Genomic DNA, 22438 nt, shown 5'->3' with positions numbered 1-22438 from the left:
TAGTTGCGTTTAAAGAGTTGCTGTTGAATGCTTTGTCAATGATTTGGATGTTTTTGTATTTCTATAGATTTTTTAATGTATTGTGCTTGAGTTTCCTATCCTTCCGAACACATCCTTGCCACATACAAAACACATTTAAAAAAAGTCTTTAAAATTAACTTTTGCAGGGCTGCCAACTCTCACCTGTAGAGAGTGAGATTCAATTCTCGCTACCCCAAATAGCGATTTCGCCGAGATCCGGAAAAATCCCTGTAACGCGCATTGCATTATGGGATAGCTTTTCGGTATTATAACTTCCTGTTCGGAAGTCCAATGCACTGTTTTGCAATTCAGATCAACAGTGCCGTCATGCACAACAACACAACGTCGCTTTCGCTCGGAAAGTTCGTGATCACAACCCTCTCTTTCATGATACAGTTTAACGGCCTTTTCTGCTAAAGTCACTAATTCTGCCCGACGCTTTCCATTGCACGGTATTCATCTGTCAGTTAAGATTTTTTTAAGTTCCGAAACTGATTTTTATCCATTTTGTGGTCGACGAAAAATTGAACGAAATGAATGCTGTATATATTTAGCGTCTAGTTGAATACGATCGTGATGTCAGGCCGGTCGCTAAATGCAAAATTTTAAGATATTCATTATTTGTTTGATTTTTTTATAACCAAATAAAAACATGAATAAAAATTATTTTCACGTGAAATATATATTTTTTTTTATTTATAATTCAAATGGAATAAAAACTGACCAAATGAAATAAAAAGTATTATACTCTGTACATATTACGCTGATTGGCATCGATTTCAGCGTGGTGGAAAACTCAGTATCGCGAACATCGCGCGAGCATGACTCTAAACCGGAAGTGGTGATGACGACCCGACAGAGTGAAAATTATCTCGTCTCGCCCATTATGAGATTTTTGTTCCTATTTGGGGTAGCGAGAATTCAGTCCTCACTCTAATATTTTGTTCCATCTGCATGCATTTTTATTGGTGTCACTCATGTCGACCCGTTAATTATATCAGATTCCTACATGAGTCTCACTCTCAACTAATTATCAAATTTTGGCAACCCTGCTTATGTTACAAAAAAACTCAGTTAAATTGATTTAGATCTATGATTTGTTTTCATTATAAACTTTGGATCATATTTTTTGTTACCCCTTCATCTTTTTTTTCTTTTCTGAATTCATCAGTTAAAACAAAAACAAAACAAATTCTTCTCCATATCCCATGAATAATTTTTTTTTACAATGTTTTGATGATTCTGCATTTTTTACCACAGCCCCCTTCCAAATCTGTGTTTTTGGTTTGCAATTTCATATTCTTCTCTCCAATGTCATTGAAATGTTGTCATTTTGATCAGGACATAAAAGCTGCTTCAAATGGAATATGTTACAAAACATTGTCCATATACTGTGCACCATAACTCATGCAAATTTCTGCAAGAAAAAAAATGAAATTACGGTATATCAATTTGTAATCCTAGATCGACTTCCAATTACCTGTGACTCTTCATGTACATGCATTTATCCTTGACTCCTAAAATATAGGTGAATGCACCAAAAGCATGTGAAAATTCCACAAAATTAAAAAGTTATGGCAAGCAAATGTTATTTTATCAGAAAACGACGGTCTTCTTGGATTTTGGGTTGGTACTCTTCTTTGTCGGACCCAACACCAAAAAATATTGTCATTTCATATTAATATAAGGTAAAGTTCCAGTTGTTCATTTCATAACTTGTTCTCTCTTCAGATGGCGTTTGTTACACGGAAAAAAATGAAGATAAAAATAAAGCGAACCAGCATTGCTGAAGATGGCAAAACGACTTCATCATTACATTTAGTTCGGCCAGTTCTTGCAATGCCTGTTGCATCAGAAAATTGGTGAGTTTCGTGCCTGTAAATTAGTGTTATTCTACAATGCCACTATATAGCATCAATGTTGTCTGTCATGAAAACCTTAAAAAAATTATGTATTAAAGTCCCAAATGATCAAGAGTTATATGCTAGAGTGATTGATAAAGTGATGTTCATTGTCAAAATTTGGTCATGATTTTGGTTTACCATGCGCGAATGCTGTCGCTTTCGCATGGGGCCGGGTAGGGTTAGAGACTTAGAGTTTGGTGGATGGCCGTGCGCATATTCAACATGCAGAATTGGGAGTTGAATGTCAAAATATTTGGTAATAAGTTAACGCTACAATATTTAATTTTTGGTCTCACCCACCGGAGGTGAAGGCGAGACTATTAAAGAGATCCAAATGTTGTTCGTCCTTCACAAACATTATGACACATAGCTCCTCAACCGTTCAGTCCTCAACCGTCACTTTTCAACCAAACTTGGATGGTAGATGTACTTAGGGAACCTGCATGTAATACTGCAGTTGGAGGTCACATGGTAAAGTCAAAGGTCATTTTCAGGTTAACATTAAAGTTTATGTGCAAGACTCTCTTATGACAGATAACTCTGCTGCAACCGTAAGTCACTTTTATACCAAACTTGGGTTGTAGGTCAGGTGTACTTAGGAGACCTGCATGTTATTGTGTTTGGAGGTCACGTGGTAAGGTCAAAGTTCAGTTTGTGGTCAACATTACAGCTGTTATAAATCGTTGCCAGTCGTTTTCAATTGAAATGAATAATGGTTCCCCATGTCTGTGCAGCAATTCACTTTTCACACGATTCAGGGATTGTGATTAGAACGGCTGCATTTTGAGGCTGTTACATGAAATTCCCGAAATTCAATATTATAGATGATCATTTGATTAGGATATTTAAAGGGGAATCCAACCCAAATAAAAACTTGTTTTTATAAGAAAGAGAAAAATCAGACAAGTTTATAGGTGAAAGTTTGAACAATATTGGACAAACAACAAGAAAGTTATAAAATTTTAAAAGTTGTAAATATTGGTAATCACTATACCCATGGAGACTTCAAATTGGCCGCATATGGGATGTCATAGTGATGTAAGGCAAGGACTACTCTTCCATGTACTCCAATACATATTATGGCTAAAATGTCATTTTTCCCAAAAGTTTTATTTCAAATTATATTTTTCTTTCATGAGGACATAAAGCAATATACTACCTGGGTTATATTTAGATTACTGCCCCAGGGGAGTGGGTACTTAGGAGAAAACCACAAATCCCTGATAATAAAGTACATGGCCTATGGGAAAGTTGTCCTTGCCCCTTGTCATAATTTACTTACCCAGATGCCAATTTGAAATCTACATACTATTAGTGATCTCAATTTTAAAGCAGCTATAACTTTCTTATTGCTTGTCCGATTTCTTTCAAACTTTCACCATTCTGTTTAATTTATTTTTCTCCTTCCCAACACAACATTTTATGGCCAAGGCTGGATTCCCCTTTAAATGAATATCTGTCTTCGTACTGCAGGTGTAATGTTTGTGGTTGTTGTGGGTCTTCTTTTAATCTCGTAGAACTTCCTCTTATTAAACACTACAAAAATGATTCTTTATTTTCCAGGGAAGGATCACAAACAACAAGAAGGAAGATGGAAAGGACTAAGAAACTTGATGCAAAGATCTCTGCCTACTCTGTGTTCATGTCAAGGTACTTAAAGGAACATGGTAAGTTACTTTTTTTTTCATACAAGTGTGACAGCAGGTATGAATGACGCAAGACACAGTCATATACAAGTTTATGTGGCATTTAATTTGAGGGTACATGTAGATCAACCCCCATACACAGCTTTTGACAGTCTGAAGACCAATCAAACCACCTTCAAATAGATCATCAAAAATAGAACCAAAATCTTGACCTCCCCAAAGCAAGAGGGTGATCAGTCTCTTTCCCTCTCATTTGGTCATGTGTCAAGCAAGCTATCAAGAAAGCTATCCCAAGATCACCCTTACTGACCCAAGGTCAACGAGAACTTCCCTGAAGGGATCTCCTCAGAAGTATTTCTGATTGAAAGGGATGACCCCAATACAATGCTTTCAGGGACAATACAAATGCTTCAATGCTCTCAGGGACCTTTTCAACAAATTAGTTTTACATACACATAGAAATTATCTCTCTTTGGTACATATATTTTCTGACCTGTTACACAAGCATGGTGCGAAAAGAAATGACTTATTAAACAGTAGTGCAATCACTTTGATACTGGAGCCTGCCTACAGGTTTGATAATGCATGGTCAGGTCAATAATGTGAATTTTTACCTATAGGCCTTACAAGGCATTCTAGCAGGGAAGGTCATATTCTGCAAGCTTCTTTCAAGCCTCATTAAAAGTGTACATGTATGTGCGCACCATGCATGGTGCGTGACTTGCGCGGTAACATTTTACGTCTCAATTAACTAGCAAGGAGTAGGGGAGATCGGGGTTAGTTGGAACATTTTTGACAAAAATGGCTGTAAAATCCAAATAGATTTTATTCGAGAAACAATCAATATCAGCTTGAAGCATATATCTAAGGGCTTCAAATGAACCCCATAAGATTTTTAACTCTATGATGGTTACTGAAAAAAATCTACCTTAAACAAGACCATCGCAAGCGTTCCAACTTACCCCATATACGAGGTAAGTTGGAACATGGTATGGGGTAAGTTGGAACACTGCATGGTCAATTAAGAATTATACTAAAACTACTTACAACCATAATATTACATGGTGTAGCCTATTTGCTTTATTTTTTTCAAGTTCAAAATATTAAAAGTGGATTTGTTAACTTTATTTTGTCTATTATACAGCCACTCACGCAAGCCGACTGTGTAGTAGAATTCCGCTTATTCGTGTGCGTTTGATTTTACATGCAATTAAGTGTACTATCAGCAATTTCATGTACTTCTGCATCAAATTTACATTACAAAAATTAATTGTTTATATTTTTTGATTAATTTATTGTGCAAATAAGCATATGAAATTTGCCTTTTTAAAAATATATTTTTGCCTTTAACTCTATTTATTAAGCTAGTAGAATGCTAATTTTTTTTAGATTATCAATTTTTACCTTTATAACAAATATCCACAAAAAAATATAATTATGTATTTTTTGTTTTTTAAATTTGTATTTCTTTGTTTTTTTATTGTTTTTTCTGATGAACTTTTCGGGGACTCTTTTGTGATCATAAATAGTATAAAATAAATCCATTTTGCATGATGGCGTAGTGACGAAATTTGTAGAGGGGGGGGGGGGAGCTCAAATTGACCCCCCCCCCAAGTTTGATAAGGGTTAGCATTGCATTTATAGGGGCCTACAATAGGCCTTAAATGCACACTCAGACCTAACTGAGAAACAAAATAAGCATGGTATAGTTCAAGTTCAAGTTTCATTTATTTCTCCTCAAGAGATCAAGATAAAAATACATAAAAAATAGACAATGTAAATACAATGAACATCAAATTTAAAGAAAGTGAGGAAGGTAATGACCAAAAAGGAAGAAACCTTGTGTGAGGCCAACTCATAACAAAAATTGTACTTAAAGTTAAAGAAATATTAAAAACATCATATAATCACAAATTCAATGAGAGAAAAAAACATAAACACAACAAACACACAAACACCTAACTAAACCTTAACCGAATGAGAATGGGGGGGGGGGGGGAGAACCAAAAATAAATCTAAGACTTAGACAATAAAAATGTTTTGTATTTTCTTTTAAAAACAGATACCGAAGGGCTTGATTGAATGTCAGAAGGGATTGAGTTCCAAATAACTGGTCCTTGATAAAATATACTGTTTTTGAAGATGGAAGTACTGCACTGTGGAATATGGATATTTTGGGCATTTCTTGTTGAATAAGTATGTACAGATGTGTTTAATAAAAAATAATTCTTAAGTGAATTAGGCAAGAGATCCTTTTTAAAGAAAAACATGAAAAGTGCAATATTCATTCTATTCAAATCCATTATATTCAAAATTTTCAAAGATGTAAACAATGGTCCAGAATGGGAGAGATAAGAAGAGTGAGTTATAATTCTCATGGCCTTTTTCTGCAAAAGAAATATTCTGTTAATATGTGTTTGGAAGGCATTACCCCAGGCTATATTGCAATAATTCAAATATGGTAAAATCAAGGTATTATACAATAAAAGAAGAATATTCTTCGGCAATGTGTGGAGTTTATACATAACACCAACGATTTTGGCAACTTTATTGCAGACGACACCAGCATGTTCATTCCAAGTTAACTTATTATCAACATTAACACCTAGAAAGGTAGTAAATGTTACTTCATTAACTGGCTTATCATTTAAACAAACCTCAAATTTGAATTGTGATCTATTTTTATTTGTAAAAACCAAAAAATTTGATTTCTTAACATTTAAGGTTAATTTATTAACAGTAAGCCAGTTAGATACATATTATTTATTTATTTATTTAAAACGGTTTAATTCAACAAGGGTGTCTATAGCGGCTGAAAAGCCGAATTGCATTACCCTTTACAATCATTTACATAAAAAATACAATCAATATCAAACAAAGAACAACTGAATTTACACAAACTCTACATCTTAAATACACTTATATCACGATATAAATTAAATTAAATAATAAATTGATACTGATAGTACATGCATTTGTTGTAAAATGTTGTAATAAAAAAAAAATCGTACAGATTAATTAAAAATTCATATCTGAATGGCAAGACTCGTTTTTTTTTCTTTCCCGTAATAACCTGATTAAAAATGTTATAATGAAATAATATGGTTCATCATCTTAAGTTGTTTACTCAAAGCAAAGGACAGAGAGAATTACAATAGGAATTAGAAAGAGAGGGAAATTGAGCGAAAATCAAAGAGAGAGAAATGAAGGGAAAGAGGGAGAGAGGAAGGAGAAAAGCAACGAGGTGAATTGAGGTAGTAAAAAAAAAGACAGATTGTCATAAAGAGAGATTGCGAGTGTACAACAGATGGATACGTTATTAATTGATTGCACTTCCTATATAAAATTTGAGAATTTACAAAACAACGTAACTCCAGTCATGTAAATGAACCTAATGTACAGCTACAGAGGCCTGTGAAATGGATCCTGTAACCAAGGGCGAGACAAAAGCACGTAAAACAGTCTTAACATATGAATTCTTAGCAATGCGTCATATAGAAAAGTTAAAAAGAGGCATAGAAAGTAGAGATAGATAGATAGATAAAAGGCTAAGTAGAAGGGATAAAATGGAAGAGAAGGGTAAAGAAAGAAATGGAGCTAGGAAGAGAGAGAAAGGAAAGAAAGAAAGAAAGAAAGAAAGGGAGCTTAAGAAGGAAAGAATGAAAGAGAGAGAGAAAGAAAGAAAAAAGAAAGAGATGAGTAAATGGAGGAGAGAGAGAAAAAAAAAAACAGAGAGTAGAAAAAAAAACATTAGTAATTATTAAAAGAATTAAGTTAATGAAAACTGGAAAAAGAGAGGGAAAGAAAAGAATGAAATAGGAAACCAAAAGAAAGAAAAAAAAACGAAGAACAGACAGAAATGTAGACCGAATTAAGAGAGAAGATGGAAACTTATTAAGTGGATAAAGAAAAAAAAAAAAAAGACTAAAGGAATGCAAACGTAAAAAGGATGAGAGAATTAGAAAGACGCATGCACTGCAAGCTGATTCACTACATGTGGTTGAAAATATATTAATTACAGTGAGCATTCAATAGTCGGATTAGATATGGCAAAGGACTATTTCTATGCCTAACAGTTTTACATTGCACTTCGGTGAATTTGTTATTGTTTCTGAGATTCTTAGAGTGTGATTCACCGCGTGTTTGGGGAAGCCAATGTCTGAACCTCGCGCTAGGACCCAAGAGTCTCTGCGCGAAGCTGAGACAGAGGCATTCCCTGCGGTGACTCAGAGTGGGCAAACGGCACCGCTGAAGAGCATTCTCGTAGGAAGTGTACTGAAATCCTAGAATCATGCGACACGCGCGCTTCTGAATACGTTCAATTTGAACAACTTGGGTAGAAGTTAAGCCCGAGCTCCACACGGGAGCGCAATATTCGAGCACCGGTCGAATGTAAGAAACATAGATTTTAACCAAATCGTCAATTGGCAGTCGAAACCTGATTAGATTTCGCAGCATGTGCAGTCTCACGTTTGCCTTCTTTACCATTTCATTTACATGTGAAGACCATTTAAGATCACTCTGTATATTAACCCCTAGTAACTTTATACAATCTGTTTGAGTAATTTCTTGACCCTCAATTAATAAAATGATTGGCAGAGGAGGGTTACGCATGAACGTTACTGTCATACTTGAACATTTCTTGGGATTCAGTTTCATATTATTATTGAGAGTCCATTGTTCTAACTCGGTCACACTTGATTGGATATTAGATGGAGCGGACGATTTTCTACTCTCCACAATGTGAGGTCATCTACATACTTCCAGTAGGATGGGGGATTAGGACTGTTGCACGCATCGTTGATTATTGCAAGGAAAACAATGGGGCCAAGTCTTGTCCCTTGTGGAGCACCTGCATAAACTTCTAGCCAATCAGAGAAAGATGTGCGATACTTTACGCTCTGTTGCCTGTTGTTAAGAAAGTCCGCTATCCACGCGATAGCGCACGGGCGGACGTTCATTTGAAGCAACTTGGCAATGGCTATGTTGTGGTTAATCCTGTCGAACGCTTTGCTAAAATCAGTTGTAACAATCGTGGTAATCATTTTCGACTTTTCTGCGTTACTGTGGATCATCTGAAGTAAATCGATCAAGTAGTGCGAGGTTGAGATTCCCTTCATGTTGCCGAATTGTGCAGGATCAATGAACTTCTCCATATCGGAAAGAGTCCATTTGGCTATGAATTTCTCAGCCACCTTGGCAAAATGATCTGTCAAGGAAACTGGTCTTAGATCATTCACAGATGGTTGAGATGTTTTCGGCAAAGGAACTACATGGGCTTTCTTCCAGCATTCTGGTACTAACGACTGGCTGAACGAAGCATTCAATATATCAGTGAGAGGGCAACTACATGTAAGCTCATAGGCGAATTCTTTGACAAGTCTAGCCGAGATGCCATCCGGCCCTGGAGCTTTTCTTTGATTAATAGCTTTTAACTCTCGATAAACTTCCCATGGCTGGATCAGTGGAAGTGGTCGATCAGCAGGTAAGTATGACGGCAGACTAGACGTGTCCAATCTCGGAATATCACTAGCGATGTTCACAAAGAAGTTGTTGATGTTATTGGCAACTGCCTCGAAGTCCGTAGGGGAAATCCCTTCAATGTGAAGAAGTGGTGATGCATTCCGGCCTGACGTCATTGCCCTGATGTGTTTATACCAGGACGCTGGGTTGGAGCTCTTCAACTTCCTAACACGATTGTTGTAGAAGTCATATTTTGCATGTTTGATTTCACGGATGATGCGCTTCCTCAAGCGACGCCATTCGCACATCTCTCCCGAAGCAAAAGCCGCCTGCCGTTGTTTAATCAATGACTTTATAGAAGGTGTTATCCAGGGTTTATCCTGGTTGTGCAGCTTGACAGTTTGTGTTGGGAAATATGTCTCAATCAAAGGATTTAGGATAGAGTAGAACGCATTGCATTTGTCATTCACATGTACAGCAGATAGGACTGGTGACCAGTCACAGTTGAGGATCTCCATCCCAAATTCGCGAATGTCACTCTCTTTCATCGGCCTAGTGGAACGACTTTGGGTGATATTACCGTTTTTCCTGGTGATCACTCTCAAAGGGGACCATTTCACAACACAGTGATCACTCGCTCCTATGGGGGATGCTACAGTCGGCAACTGATAATAAGTTCCTTATTGAAAATATTTTGTAAAGTTTGTACATTTTTATGGGACATGAACAAGCTGGTGTCATCTGCATATAAAATAGAGTCCACAATTTTGGAGACATTACTTAAATCGTTAATGTAAATTATAAACAGAAGTGGGCCGAGGATCGACCCCTGAGGCACTCCACATCTTATACCTTGCATCGAGGAAGAAAAATTATCAATCGAAACAAACTGTTTACGATTTTGAAAATAATTGTCAAATAAACTGAGTGCAACCCCCCTAATTCCATAATAACTTAATTTACGTAATAATAAATCATGATCTAGAGAGTCAAAAGCTTTGCTTAAATCAATAAAAAGACCAATCATTGTTTCCTGTTTATCTAATGCACTTGTTACTTTATATACAAATTCTGCTAAGGACGAAGACGTGGAGTGCCCCTTTGTAAAACCAAACTGATTATTGTTAAGAATATTGCACTGAGAAATGAAACTATGTAAACAAGAATAAATACATCTTTCTATTATATTTTTGAAAAAATTGATAAAACGGAAATTGGACGATAATTTGAAATTATGTCAAGAGAACCAGATTTAAAAACAGGGACCACTCTTGCAATCTTAAGCTGGTCTGGGAAAATCCCAGTAACAAAAGAAGAATTGAATATATCACATAATAATTTAGCAATTACATGTATTGACTTCTTTACAACCTTGACATCAATACCATCAAAACCAGCACTGACATTATTTTTTAAACCAGTTACAATATCCAATATTTCTTTAGGAGTTATTGGGGACAAAAATAATTTGTTGTTTTTAGTAATATACTTTAATAAATCAGATTGAGTATTTATATTAAATGTAAATTCAGAATGTAACTTCGGACCAATGTTAACAAAGTATTTGTTTATTGTATTATATATCACTTTATTATCTTTTAAGACCTGATCCTGGTATGTAATTTTATCAAGACCAGTTTTCTTTTGAGAACGACCAAGTGTTTTGTTAATCACTTACCATGTTTGTTTCATATCACCAGAGGCATTTTGGAACTGTAATCGATAATATTTTTTTTTGGTTTTTTTAATTAAATTTGTGAGTTTATTTCTTGATTTCTTATAAACACATTTCCTATAGTCAGATGGATTCTTAATAAATTTCTTATACATCTTACATTTTCTTTTAGTTAACTTTTGTATTTCTTTTGTCATCCATGGCTTATAGCTCCTATTCTTATTGGTTATGGAAAAAGAGGAATATGGAAAGCATACATTGTATGCATGTAAAAATTTGTCTAAAAAGTTATCATAAGACTTATTAGGATCTTCATGATCAACATTCCAAACAACTTTATTTGATTCAAGAATAAATTTAGCAATGTTTTGATCTGAGATGTTACGCCGCTTCCCAGATATATTATTATATTTATTACAGTTAAGAATGGTGTTACTTAAACAAAAAACAGGAAAGTGATCACTTCTGTCTGAAAACAATGCACCTGACAAAAAAACACTTTCGTCATTGGTGAAGATGTTATCCAACAGAGTCGCAGAGTGATCAGTGACTCTGGTTGGATAACGAATTAAAGTGTTCAGGGAATAAGATATCAAAGTGTCTAAAAAAATATTAACCTCATAATTCCTATTCACTTTTAACAAGTCGATATTATAGACCCCTAGTAAATACAGTTTTTTACAAGATATATTTATTTTATCCAGTATTGCACATAATGAATCAACAAATAAACCAATGGGCTGACCAGGTGGTCTGTAAATAGATGCGACATATATAGAATTATACAATACGTGTTCAGAAGAGTGTGAAATACTTTATACATTTTTTTTTCTCATATCCAATGTTTTTATTCATAATTATGTTTGGGGTAAGTTAGAACATGTTCCAACTAGCCCCTTCAATTTTGTTCCAACTAACCCCAGAGGCCCATTTGACATTTATAAGCTTACAGCACAAAAAAGGGACTTCACCATGGCATATTAATATCCTTATTTTGTAGCTTGGTACAAGTGTCCATTTAACCCCCAAACAGGCCAACTTGATCTATAAACTTCTCTGAGATAATAAAACATTTCTGAAAGAGAAAAAAATTACTCAGAAGGTGAAAAAAACAAAAATTCCTTTCTAACTTCACCAGGCTTGTTGCACATATGTTGTCTGTAATATGGTGGATGGCTGTTGATAATAGCAATAAGTTGAGGGCAGTATTGCATATAAATTTATTTAAAGGCATTAAAGAAAATTACAATGTTTCAACTTACCCCTCGTTCCAACTAACCCCGATCTCCCCTACTGGCAATATGAGACTACTTTAGGAAATACAGTAACTGTTTTGTGAAAAATATTAAAGCGAAACTTAAGTGTTATAACTTTCTCATTTTACATCCGATTTTGATGAAATTTTCAGCATTATGCTTGTTTGAATTTTCGATATTTAATCAAATCAACTTTTTTCTGGGGTGGACTTGAACTTTAAGATTGATTTTGAATTTTGCAGGGAACCTTCAGAAGAACAACTCTAAAAAACAACAACTCATGACTGAGGCAGCCATTAGGTGGAGGGATGTGAGAGATGATGTGGAACAATTGAAATGGTATCAAGATGAAGTAGAAAGAGTAAATACAAAATTCCTCTAATGTGTGGTTCTTTCACTTCCTTGTACTGTTGTATTTTGTTATCTATTGAATAAAAACTTGGTCGCTATAAAATACAATGCATGCATGCCCACTAGCATTAATAGTTAACTGTTAAAAATTCATATTTTTAGAGCCCATGGCATTTTGGCCATGCTTCATTTGGAGAATTCCTATCTGCTGTACTTTTTGTTGAAAATGCACTCTATAACAAATATTAAAACTGATCAACAGTAATCCTCACAAATACTGGATTGAATGCAGACAAAATTCAGCAAGAGCTTAACCCTTTGGGGGGGTAATTTGACCCCTTTTACAAATTTTGCGACTATGACCCCGCAAAATTTTGTTTGACCGTGCCGCTCGCTGAATTTTTACTTTCAAGTCTGGCGCATCTTTTATGAAATTACACAACATTTTGTAAGTGCACGTAAGACTCAAAATTGCTCAAAAACGTGAATTTGTGTCCAAATCAATGCAAATTTTGTTTTCAACCGTAATGTGTGATTATTTTTACATTTGCAAGTTCTAATGAATGTATTTTACGCTGTTTATGGTCGCAAAAGATTCCTTAGGCACAAGAGATTTAATATCACTTCAGTTCGCATGCGTTCGGAATGCTCTATTGTCTTGCTAATCCCTATAACTAACGCATTCGTAGTGCCCCCTGCATACATCCGAACGCAAGGATTATTATTAACAAAGGAGTCAATAGAAAGCGCTTAAGTACTCCGTTCAGGATACCTCCGACCGCAAGGATTACTATTAATGAAGGAGTCAATAGAAAGCGCTTAAGTACTCCGTTCAGAACGGAGAATGGTTCTGCTCAGCTAGAAACAGCTACAGCCGGGTCCAGGGGGATTTTCCCCAAGTGATCAATGTGACGAAAAAAAAAGCAGTTTGCCGATGTATGGATTTGAGATTCATTGAAGATCGTGATCTTTGTTAATAACAAAGTTCATTGAAAACACAATTGAAAACTTACATGTAGATTTGAAAAAACAAAGAAATACATAAGAAATTCACAAAACAATAAAATACATACATGATATTAATCATGTTTTGTCAAAGTTTTTTTGAGATATTTGCTAGATATATCAAAATTGATATTTCCACCAAAAATTAGCATTTTACCTTAAAGTGAGTGAAAGGCAAAAACATAATTTCATACACTAATTTGCATAATTGATTATTTAAAAAAAAAAAAAAAAAAATTTGTTGAAAATGTTACTATACAATCTGGTAGTTTACATCCGGCTCTGCGCGTGCAAATTTTTGCAGTGATCGCGCGATCGGCGGCCAAGGTCTGAAAAGGGGGTCAAATTGCCCCCTCCCCTACCACCCAGTTAAAGCCTGGTTTGAAAAAAGCCGAGTTAAATTAGGGTTAAGCACAATAAGGAGGAAACAGTGTTTGAAATTCAGGATTCAATCAAGGATGAGAAGTGCACACTGCGATCTCTCTAAAACTTTCAGCAATCTGAAAAAAATGGTGTTAAAGAAACTCTAGTATCTTGTCTTTTATTCAACTATATAACTTCAAAATTTGGTATTTTGAAGAAGATTGACTAATTTAGATAGGATGATGTGCTAATTTTTACTTTTTGAAGACCAAATTACTATTTTTGCAAGTATATTTTCAGAGAACGTTTCCTGAAGGCTTATTGTTGCTCTTGGGGTGGCTGGTCATGTGAATATGTTATCATTACTTTTGACTATAAATCAAAACTGATGTTTTCAAAATTCCAAAAAATTAATTGTCTTCCTGCTCTGCACTATCTTATGTAGGGACACAATTGGGATTTCAATAATGTAGGACATTTGATCCAATCCCAAGTATAAACCATAAACAGAACACAGTGCGTTTAGAAACACCAGTAGTAAGCGCCTTATAAATGTTATGTATTATTATTATTATCATTAATGTTGAGGTTACATATAGTGCACACACTTTGGAAACGATATAATTCTGAAATATATTTTAGGGCTTGACATTATGTTACAAAAACGTATTTCAATATTGTAGGCCATTGGATGATCCAAATGTTGCAATGCTACTTACACTATGCAATACAAGCATTCAGTCAATTTTAACAATTCTGAAATACTTTTTAAGTGCTGAACATTACACTACTGTACACAACACATTTTGAAAATGAAAATGAAAATAGTGTGGGCCATGCTATAACAATTTCTCAGTCTCATTATTATTATTTAACTTTCAAATATAACAAGAGAATCAAAGCAATAGTTAAAATTAGAAGTTACTACAAACTTATATAATTTGTTAAGAATTACTTCAGTTTTCTACTTGTTAAAGATATCACTTCTCGTATTAAAGGAGACATATAAAATTAAACATATCTTTTTTCATTTTCAGATAAAAGGCGAAAGGAAAGGGATAAATCTTCCAGAGGCGCGAAGAAAATCTCTAGTAAAGAAGAAGGTAGCTCAGATGCAGAAGATGGTAGGCCTATGTTATTGTTTGAAATTGTTTTTATTCTGTTTTTTTTTTAATGTTAAAGTTAATGTGTCTGTGATATGATTATTTCTGGATCTGGATGTAATACAGTGAAGGACCGTTAGGTATAATGCACCGGGCTAGGAGAGGGCGCAAATGAGTTGAGTCGAAACGTAGGTGGCTTTCTTCGATCTTGGCTTTAAACACCTCTGGTGATGTACTGCTGACAACTTCATTAGGGAGTTGATTCCAGGCCAACGTTGTATTCACACACAAAAAAAACATGGAGGCTGTTATTTGCTGAAACAGGTCTGATGTTGGCCTACTGCAAACTTTAAATTATTCCTTTATGTATGAGGATAACATGTAGGGCCTAAGAAATGCAGCAAGTATATCATATTATAGTCAACATTGCAGTTTGTCTCATGATCAAATCCAATTTCAATCAAAGAATCATCAAAGAATCTCATTGGATATAAAAAATAATTGAAGTTGATCTATGTCAAAATGAATTCTAAATATGACCCTGTTAGACAAATGCCAGACTCCAGCAGACCGACTTCATTTGCAACCTGGACAAGACAAAGTGGCCTCGTGAATATGGTCTGGAAAGGAGTCAGCTGTTAACATTACAGCATTCATTCCAGCCCTTTGGGTCAGTTCTATGGCGGTAATTACAAATTCCTGACCGGTTTCAGTTTGGCACCGTTCTCATTATACTTTCTAAAACTAGTTTACTGGAAATCGGTTCAGGAAACCAGTGTGGAAGGTCGCTTTGCTAGCGTTCCCATTTGATCACCAGAAAGTGGTTTTCAAAACCACTTCACCTAAAGCAGTCTTGTTGCTATGGAAACACTCTCAGTGGGGGGTGCCATGTTTGTGCAAAATTTGAAATCGCAGCGTAAGCATTCTACATACAGTGTGTGGAGTAGCGTGCTTGAAATGTGTGAAGATTGCTTCCCGAAGAACGGTCGTGTCCTCACGCTAAAACCAGTTTAACAAGTCTACGCAATCTTCAAAACTACATCGTGAGGTGGTTTTCTGAACTGGTTTGGAAGATCGCTTCCAAGGCCATCAAACTAGTTTCCAGTATAAAACTAGTTTTAGGATGGTAGTGAGAACTATGTTTAAGTCTGAAGGCACAGACCGTAATTTGAATTGTGATAAACTTTGAGGAGAATGAAACTCTTGGAGCAAGTAGAAAAATCAAAGAATAAGATCAACAAAAGTTTGAGTAAAATAGGACTAGCAATAGAAGAGTTATGAGCATTTGAATGTCGAGATCACTAATGCTATGGAGATCCTCCCATTGGCAATGCGACCAAGATCTAAGATGTCACAGATGAACAACTCGCCCCTTTTGGACGCTGAAAATATACCCCAAAACATCTCTTTTTGCTCATTCTAATCATATGACAAACGATTCATCAATGATATAATGTTGTGAAACCTCTGTACTTGTCCTCTCATAAAGAAAACACCTCACCTTGTGATAGACTCTATAAAAGTGAGAATATAAGTGAAATAAGTACTAAAGTAATGAGGGAGTTGTACGTGTGTGACATCACAGATCTTGGTCGCATTGCCAATGGGAGGATCTACATGGCATTAGTGATCTCAATATTCAAATGCTCATAACTTTCTTATTATTCATTCAATCTTCCTCAAACTTTCAACAATATGTTTCTTTGATTTTTCTCTTTGATATGGATTCAGCTGGTTTCAAGGGTTTCATACTCCTTTAATAATAATAATAATGAGAATTTTTTAATTAATTTATTTTTTCATGCATGTTCAAATAACAATCACGCATGTAATAACATGGCAATACATAACAGAATGATACATGTTTATCGCATAAATAAGCGTTATACATGAAAAAAATACAGCATTGTTTATTATAAATAGAACACACGAACGTATTGCAGCATAAGCTTGAAGCTTGTGATGTTGCAATGCCTCTATTTCCACACAAGTACATGATGTTATATTGTTACAATACAAGCAAAAACGTTAATGAAAAAGGACTACCAGTACCGGGTATAGAATATTCACATTAAAATAGTTAAACGAGGGGGGAGGGCGATTGTTAGGTTACCCAAATTAATTTTTAAAATATGTCTGAAAATGTCAAGTAATAGGTTTTCAATACATATAATACAATGCTTTTTTCCAAATTACAATCTTCGATAATAAGATTATAGAAATTGTACATATTTGACATTTCTGTTGGATGAATATATGGGGCACATTAAAAGGGAAAGGGGAGAGTTTAATAAATCTAAACTACAGATGAAAATACACAGGTATATACAAAGAGGGCAGCCATAGAATTCCTCTGGAAGTGGTCTCGGGTGGGTTCACTTAAAGGATAAGTCCATCCCAACAAAAAGTTTATTTGGAAAGTCAAAAGGGGCCTAAGATTTCGATCCTAGCAGAATCTTCGTCGGAGGCAAAATGACAGACATGTAAAGTGGAACAACCATAATATATGAAAGTTTATTTGAATAAAAAGAGAAAAATCATACCAGCAAACCACTGAAAATTTCATCAAAATCGGGTGTAAAATAAGAAAGTTATGACTTAATAAGTTTCGCTTAATTTCACAAAACAGTTATATGCACATCCAGGTCAGTATGCAAATAAGGGGACTGATGATCTCATCCACTCATTATTTTGTATGTATTTTATTATAAGAAATAATGATATATTCAAATTTTCTCCTCATTGTCATGTGGAACGAAGTTTTATTCCTCCCTGAACATGTGGTATTCCCATTGGTTCGGTAAAGTTGTTCCTTAATGTCAAATCAGTGAAAATTGAAATATTGTATAATCCAAACAATAACAAATAAAAATAGTGAGTGGTGGACATCATCTACTCATTTGCATGTCACTGAATTGCGCATATAACTTCACAAAATAAGCGAAATTTTAAAATTTCATAGCTTTCTTTAATATTTTACATCCGATTTTGATGAAATTTTCAGTGTTATGCTTGTTAAATTGTTCTCGATTGATTCAAATCAACATTTTCCTGGGGTGGACTTGACCTTTAAAAGTGGCCGAGGTTGGTGTAACTTGCTGTTTACTTCTGATTTCTTTCCTATCTAAGGTAGGCCCGGAGTAGGCAATTTTCTAGATTTACCGGGGGTCTGTGTTGTTTGTTCATAAATAGCTTTTAATTTCATCTCAAGTGTAGCTATTCATTAACCATCACTAACCTGGCCTACTTTTTGAGCTTACTTTTTTTTTTTGGGGGGGGGGTCCTTTTAGGCACAATCGCAACAAATTTGCACGATGGTAGAGAATGACATAATATGTGCGGTTGCAAAGGTAAATTGCATTGAATTCACTGTATGAAAAATCCTAGTTGATTCAAGAAATCGTACTTTCTGCTCTAATTCACTAAATAAAGCTCCTAGAAAGCTTATGTGTGCTGAAAATATTCCTTATGACAATTGTAAAGGGAAAAATATTTGGTACTAAAATCGATTTCTTATGTGTTTTATTGTTTTAAAATTTCTTATGTATTTCTTTGTTTGTGTCTCGCCTGCATAGCAGAGCAAGACTAATAGGCGCTGCTTTTCCGACGGCAGTGGCGGCGGCGGCGTCAATATTGAAATCTTAACCAAGGTTAAGTTTTTTAAATGTCATCATAACTTAGAAGTATGTGGACCTAGTTTATGAAACTTGGACATAAGGGTAATCAAGTATCACTGAACATCTGGCATATGAGTTGTAGGTCACATGGTCAAGGAAAAAGGTCATTTAGGGTTAATGAACTTGGACCAAATTCAGCACTTGTGCTACATGTATATTGAATTGCATAATGCAGGCGAGACTGACAGAGGTGATTCACTTGTTTATATTTTTATTGATAAATTATTATTATTTTTTTTTTTTTCATCGGGGACAATTCAGTCTTTAATTGCATCAAATTAAATGACTCTTAATTGTCAATGAAAGTGAGAATAATCACTCATTTATGAATTTTGAGATGAAACATATTTAGTATCGACTTTGTACATGATATATACGTTTGTGTAGAACTTTTGGTCTGACTTGCACTTACAAAATGTTGCCTAATTTGGTAAATGCGTGCCAGGGTGTCACAAATTTGGTCTAAAAAGTTGCGCGAGACTTGGAAGTAAAAAGTCAGCGAGCAGTCGGTAAGTTAGGGTTAATGTAACTGAAATGCTACCTTGTCATATATTTGCCTACAAATTAAGTATCAAAAAGCTGGAAGTACATGTATGACGAATCAGGGCCCCATCTTACAAAGAGTTACAATTGATTTGTAACTCTGTAAATCCATCAGTGTCATAATTTTTTCGACAGGAAATTCTCACAATGTCCTTTATAAACAAAGAGAAGCACAGTGAATTTTCAAGAAAACAATGAATGCATGAAAATACATCATAGTTAGAAAATATTTTGATCAAACGTGCATAATAGATATTGACGTTGCTGGCCGTCCATAGTTGTGATTGATTAGATCGATCACAACTCTTTGTAAGACGGGGCCCTGGTCCATAAAGGTACGCAAGTCACACTATAGATACTCACCTCCTGCACAGCACACCTCATTCTCTGAAGAATATACAGCATGCATAGAGATACATGTAAACAGAGACAGAGAAAGAAAAGACATGGATATATACTTGGCAATAATTGAACATCCAAATTCTATTTTTGACAGTGTAAGCATCTTAAAGATGTCGGGTTTGAATCTGCCTTCTTGATTGGTAACGGGCAGGAGCTGATGATCGGGGGGTCATCGATTGGGAAGGCTGCCATAACACCCGAAATGGAGGAGCGCTTCCAAAATCAGCTATACCAGGAATGTACAGGTAATGACCACTTGACTATATGCTTTTCACCGAGTCATTTGATATGGCATCATAAGAAAGTATTATTCCTCTATGATATTAAAATTAATTATTAAAATGCTAATGTAATCATGAAGTGCAGAGATTTTGTCTCGTCTGCAGTGGGAAGTCTAACCTTATGATAAGTTGGTTTTATATTAAAATCAGAACACCCAAAATGTGTTTGGAAAAAAATCCATCAAAGAATGAGATAGATATAAAATGATGAATTCTGGCATACCCCATCCATCATGTAATACAAATTCCATCAATCCAAAATCAAATTCATAAATTCAGTTCATGCCATATTATGATTGGAATATTTTTGTCATAGAAGAGGATATGTAGAGATTGAAACCATATTACCAATTATCTGAGAATATGCAATTTTATATTGTGTGATATAGTGTATATGGAAAGGCTGTTGCATGTAATGCCCCATAATGTCATCTTTAAAGGGAAAGCCCACTCCTAAAATATTATTTGAATAAAAAGAGAGGATAAGTAATTACTAAAATCTTATATGTAAAATAAAGTTAATATTAGGGACACTTATTTGTCGTTCACCGGTAAATCAACACGGAAAATCCTATTTGGTTCTTTACTCTTTGTGTGAAAATTCATTGAATTTACTTTCGCAAAACGGAATACATGTTTGTTGCTGAGTACTTTTTCTTTGACTAAACCAAATTTCTATTGTATAACAAGCTTGAAATGGAGTTACAGTTTTTTTTTTAATCAGAAAAGACCATTTGTTTTTGATGGATTACCACGTTACTGTCAACTATGTTTTTATTGTTAAAACAAACAGTTACATGCACAACCAGTAGCTTATGCAGCATGTTCAAAGGGTGGGGGTTCAAGCTGAATGAAATGTTGACAACCAGGTTGTTTCATACCTCAAAAAAATTGACAAGCAAAAAAAAAAAAAAAAAAAAAAAGGGCCTTCACTTCCAATTTTACGTTGATTCATACCTAAAATAATTTGACACTAAAGAAAAAAAAGAATTCAGGGTGGGGGGGAGGTGGTATCAAAAAATTTAAGGGGGGGGGGTTGAACCAATCAATCCAAAATCAAATTCATAAATTCAGTTCATGCCATATTATGATTGGAATATTTTTGTCATAGAAGAGGATATGTAGAGATTGAAACCATATTACCAATTATCTGAGAATATGCAATTTTATATTGTGTGATATAGTGTATATGGAAAGGCTGTTGCATGTAATGCCCCATAATGTCATCTTTAAAGGGAAAGCCCACTCCTGATATATTTGAATAAAAAGAGAGGATAAGTATTACTAAAATCTTATATGTAAAATAAAGTTAATATTAGGGACACTTATTTGTCGTTCACTGGTAAATCAACACGGAAAATCCTATTTGGTTTTTGTCTCACCTGCATAGCCGCTTTTCCGACGTCGGCGGCGTCAACACCAAATCTTAACCAAAGGTTAAGTTTTTGAAATTACAGCATAACTTAGAAAGTATATGGACCTAGTTCATGAAACTTGGCCATAAGATTAATCCAGTATTACTGAACATCCTGCCTGAGTTTCATGTCACATGACCAAGGTCAAAGGTCATTTAGGGTCAATGAACTTAGACCATGTTGGGGGAATCAACATCAAAATCTTAACCTAAGGTTAAGTTTTTGAAATGTCATCATAACTTAGAAAATATATGGACCTAGTTCATTATACTTGGACATAAGGTTAATCAAGTATCACTGAACATCCTGCATGGGTTTCACGTCACATGACCAAGGTCAAAGGTCATTTAGGGTCAATGAACTTTGGCCAATTTGGGGGTATTTGTTGAATTACCATCATAACTTTGAAAGTATATTGGTCTAGTTCATAAAACTTGAACATAAGAGTAATCAAGTATCACTGAACATCCTGTGCACATTTCAGGTCACATGACCAAGGTCAAAGGTCAATGAACTTTGGCCATAATGGGGGTATCTGTCGAATTACCATCATAACTTTGATTGTTTATGGATCTGACTCTTGAAACTTGGACAGAAGAGTAATCAAGTATCACTGAACATCCTGTGCGAGTTTTAGGTCACATGTTCAAGGTCAAAGTTCATGTAAGGTCAATGAACTTTGGACATGATGGGGGTATTTGTTGAATTACCATCATATCTCTGTAAGTGTATTGGTCTAGTTCATAAAACGTGGACATAAGAGTAACCAAGTATCACTGAACATCTTGAGCGAGTTATAGTAGTTTTCAAAGTCAGCACTGCTGCTATAGTGAATCACGTGATGCAGGTGAGACCGCCAGAGGCATTCCACTTGTTTACTCTTTGTGTGAAAATTCATTGAATTTACTTTCGCAAACGGAATACATGTTTTTTGCTGAGTACTTTTTCTTTGACTAAACCAAATTTCTATTGTATAACAAGCTTGAAATGGAGTTACAGTTTTTTTTAAATCAGAAAAGACCATTTGTTTTTGATGGATTACCACTTTACTGTCAACTACGTTTTTATTGTTAAAACAAACAGTTACATGCACAACCAGTAGCTTATGCAGCATGTTCAAAGGGTGGGGGTTCAAGCTGAATGAAATGTTGACAACCAGGTCGTTTCATACCTAAAAAAATTTGACACACACAAAAAAAAGTCTTCAAAAAAAATTCAGGGGGGGGGGTTGGGTATCAAAAATATTCAAGGGGGATGTTGAACCCCTGTAACCATCCCCTTGCGTATGCCACCGTTCTCAACCATGACAGAGTTGCAAATGAGAGAGCCAATT

The 22438-nt window shown here is 35.0% G+C and overlaps 1 protein-coding gene across 1 annotated transcript in view; it reads left to right on the top strand.

The window, feature by feature from the left end:
• Nucleotides 1-22438, top strand: part of LOC135156166 (uncharacterized) — a 39051-nt gene that overhangs the window by 4422 nt on the left and 12191 nt on the right. Inside the window, exons 3-7 of the mRNA XM_064107744.1 lie at nucleotides 1753-1883; nucleotides 3489-3592; nucleotides 12208-12326; nucleotides 14722-14808; nucleotides 19504-19654. Of these exons, the coding sequence (XP_063963814.1) occupies nucleotides 1753-1883; nucleotides 3489-3592; nucleotides 12208-12326; nucleotides 14722-14808; nucleotides 19504-19654 (592 nt within the window). The remainder of the gene's footprint in view (nucleotides 1-1752; nucleotides 1884-3488; nucleotides 3593-12207; nucleotides 12327-14721; nucleotides 14809-19503; nucleotides 19655-22438) is intronic.

Source organism: Lytechinus pictus, chromosome 12 (genome assembly GCF_037042905.1).
Source record: "Lytechinus pictus isolate F3 Inbred chromosome 12, Lp3.0, whole genome shotgun sequence".
NCBI lineage: Eukaryota > Metazoa > Echinodermata > Echinoidea > Temnopleuroida > Toxopneustidae > Lytechinus > Lytechinus pictus.
Note: the sequence above shows the minus strand (reverse complement) of the source record. Positions and strands in the feature narration are given on the sequence as shown.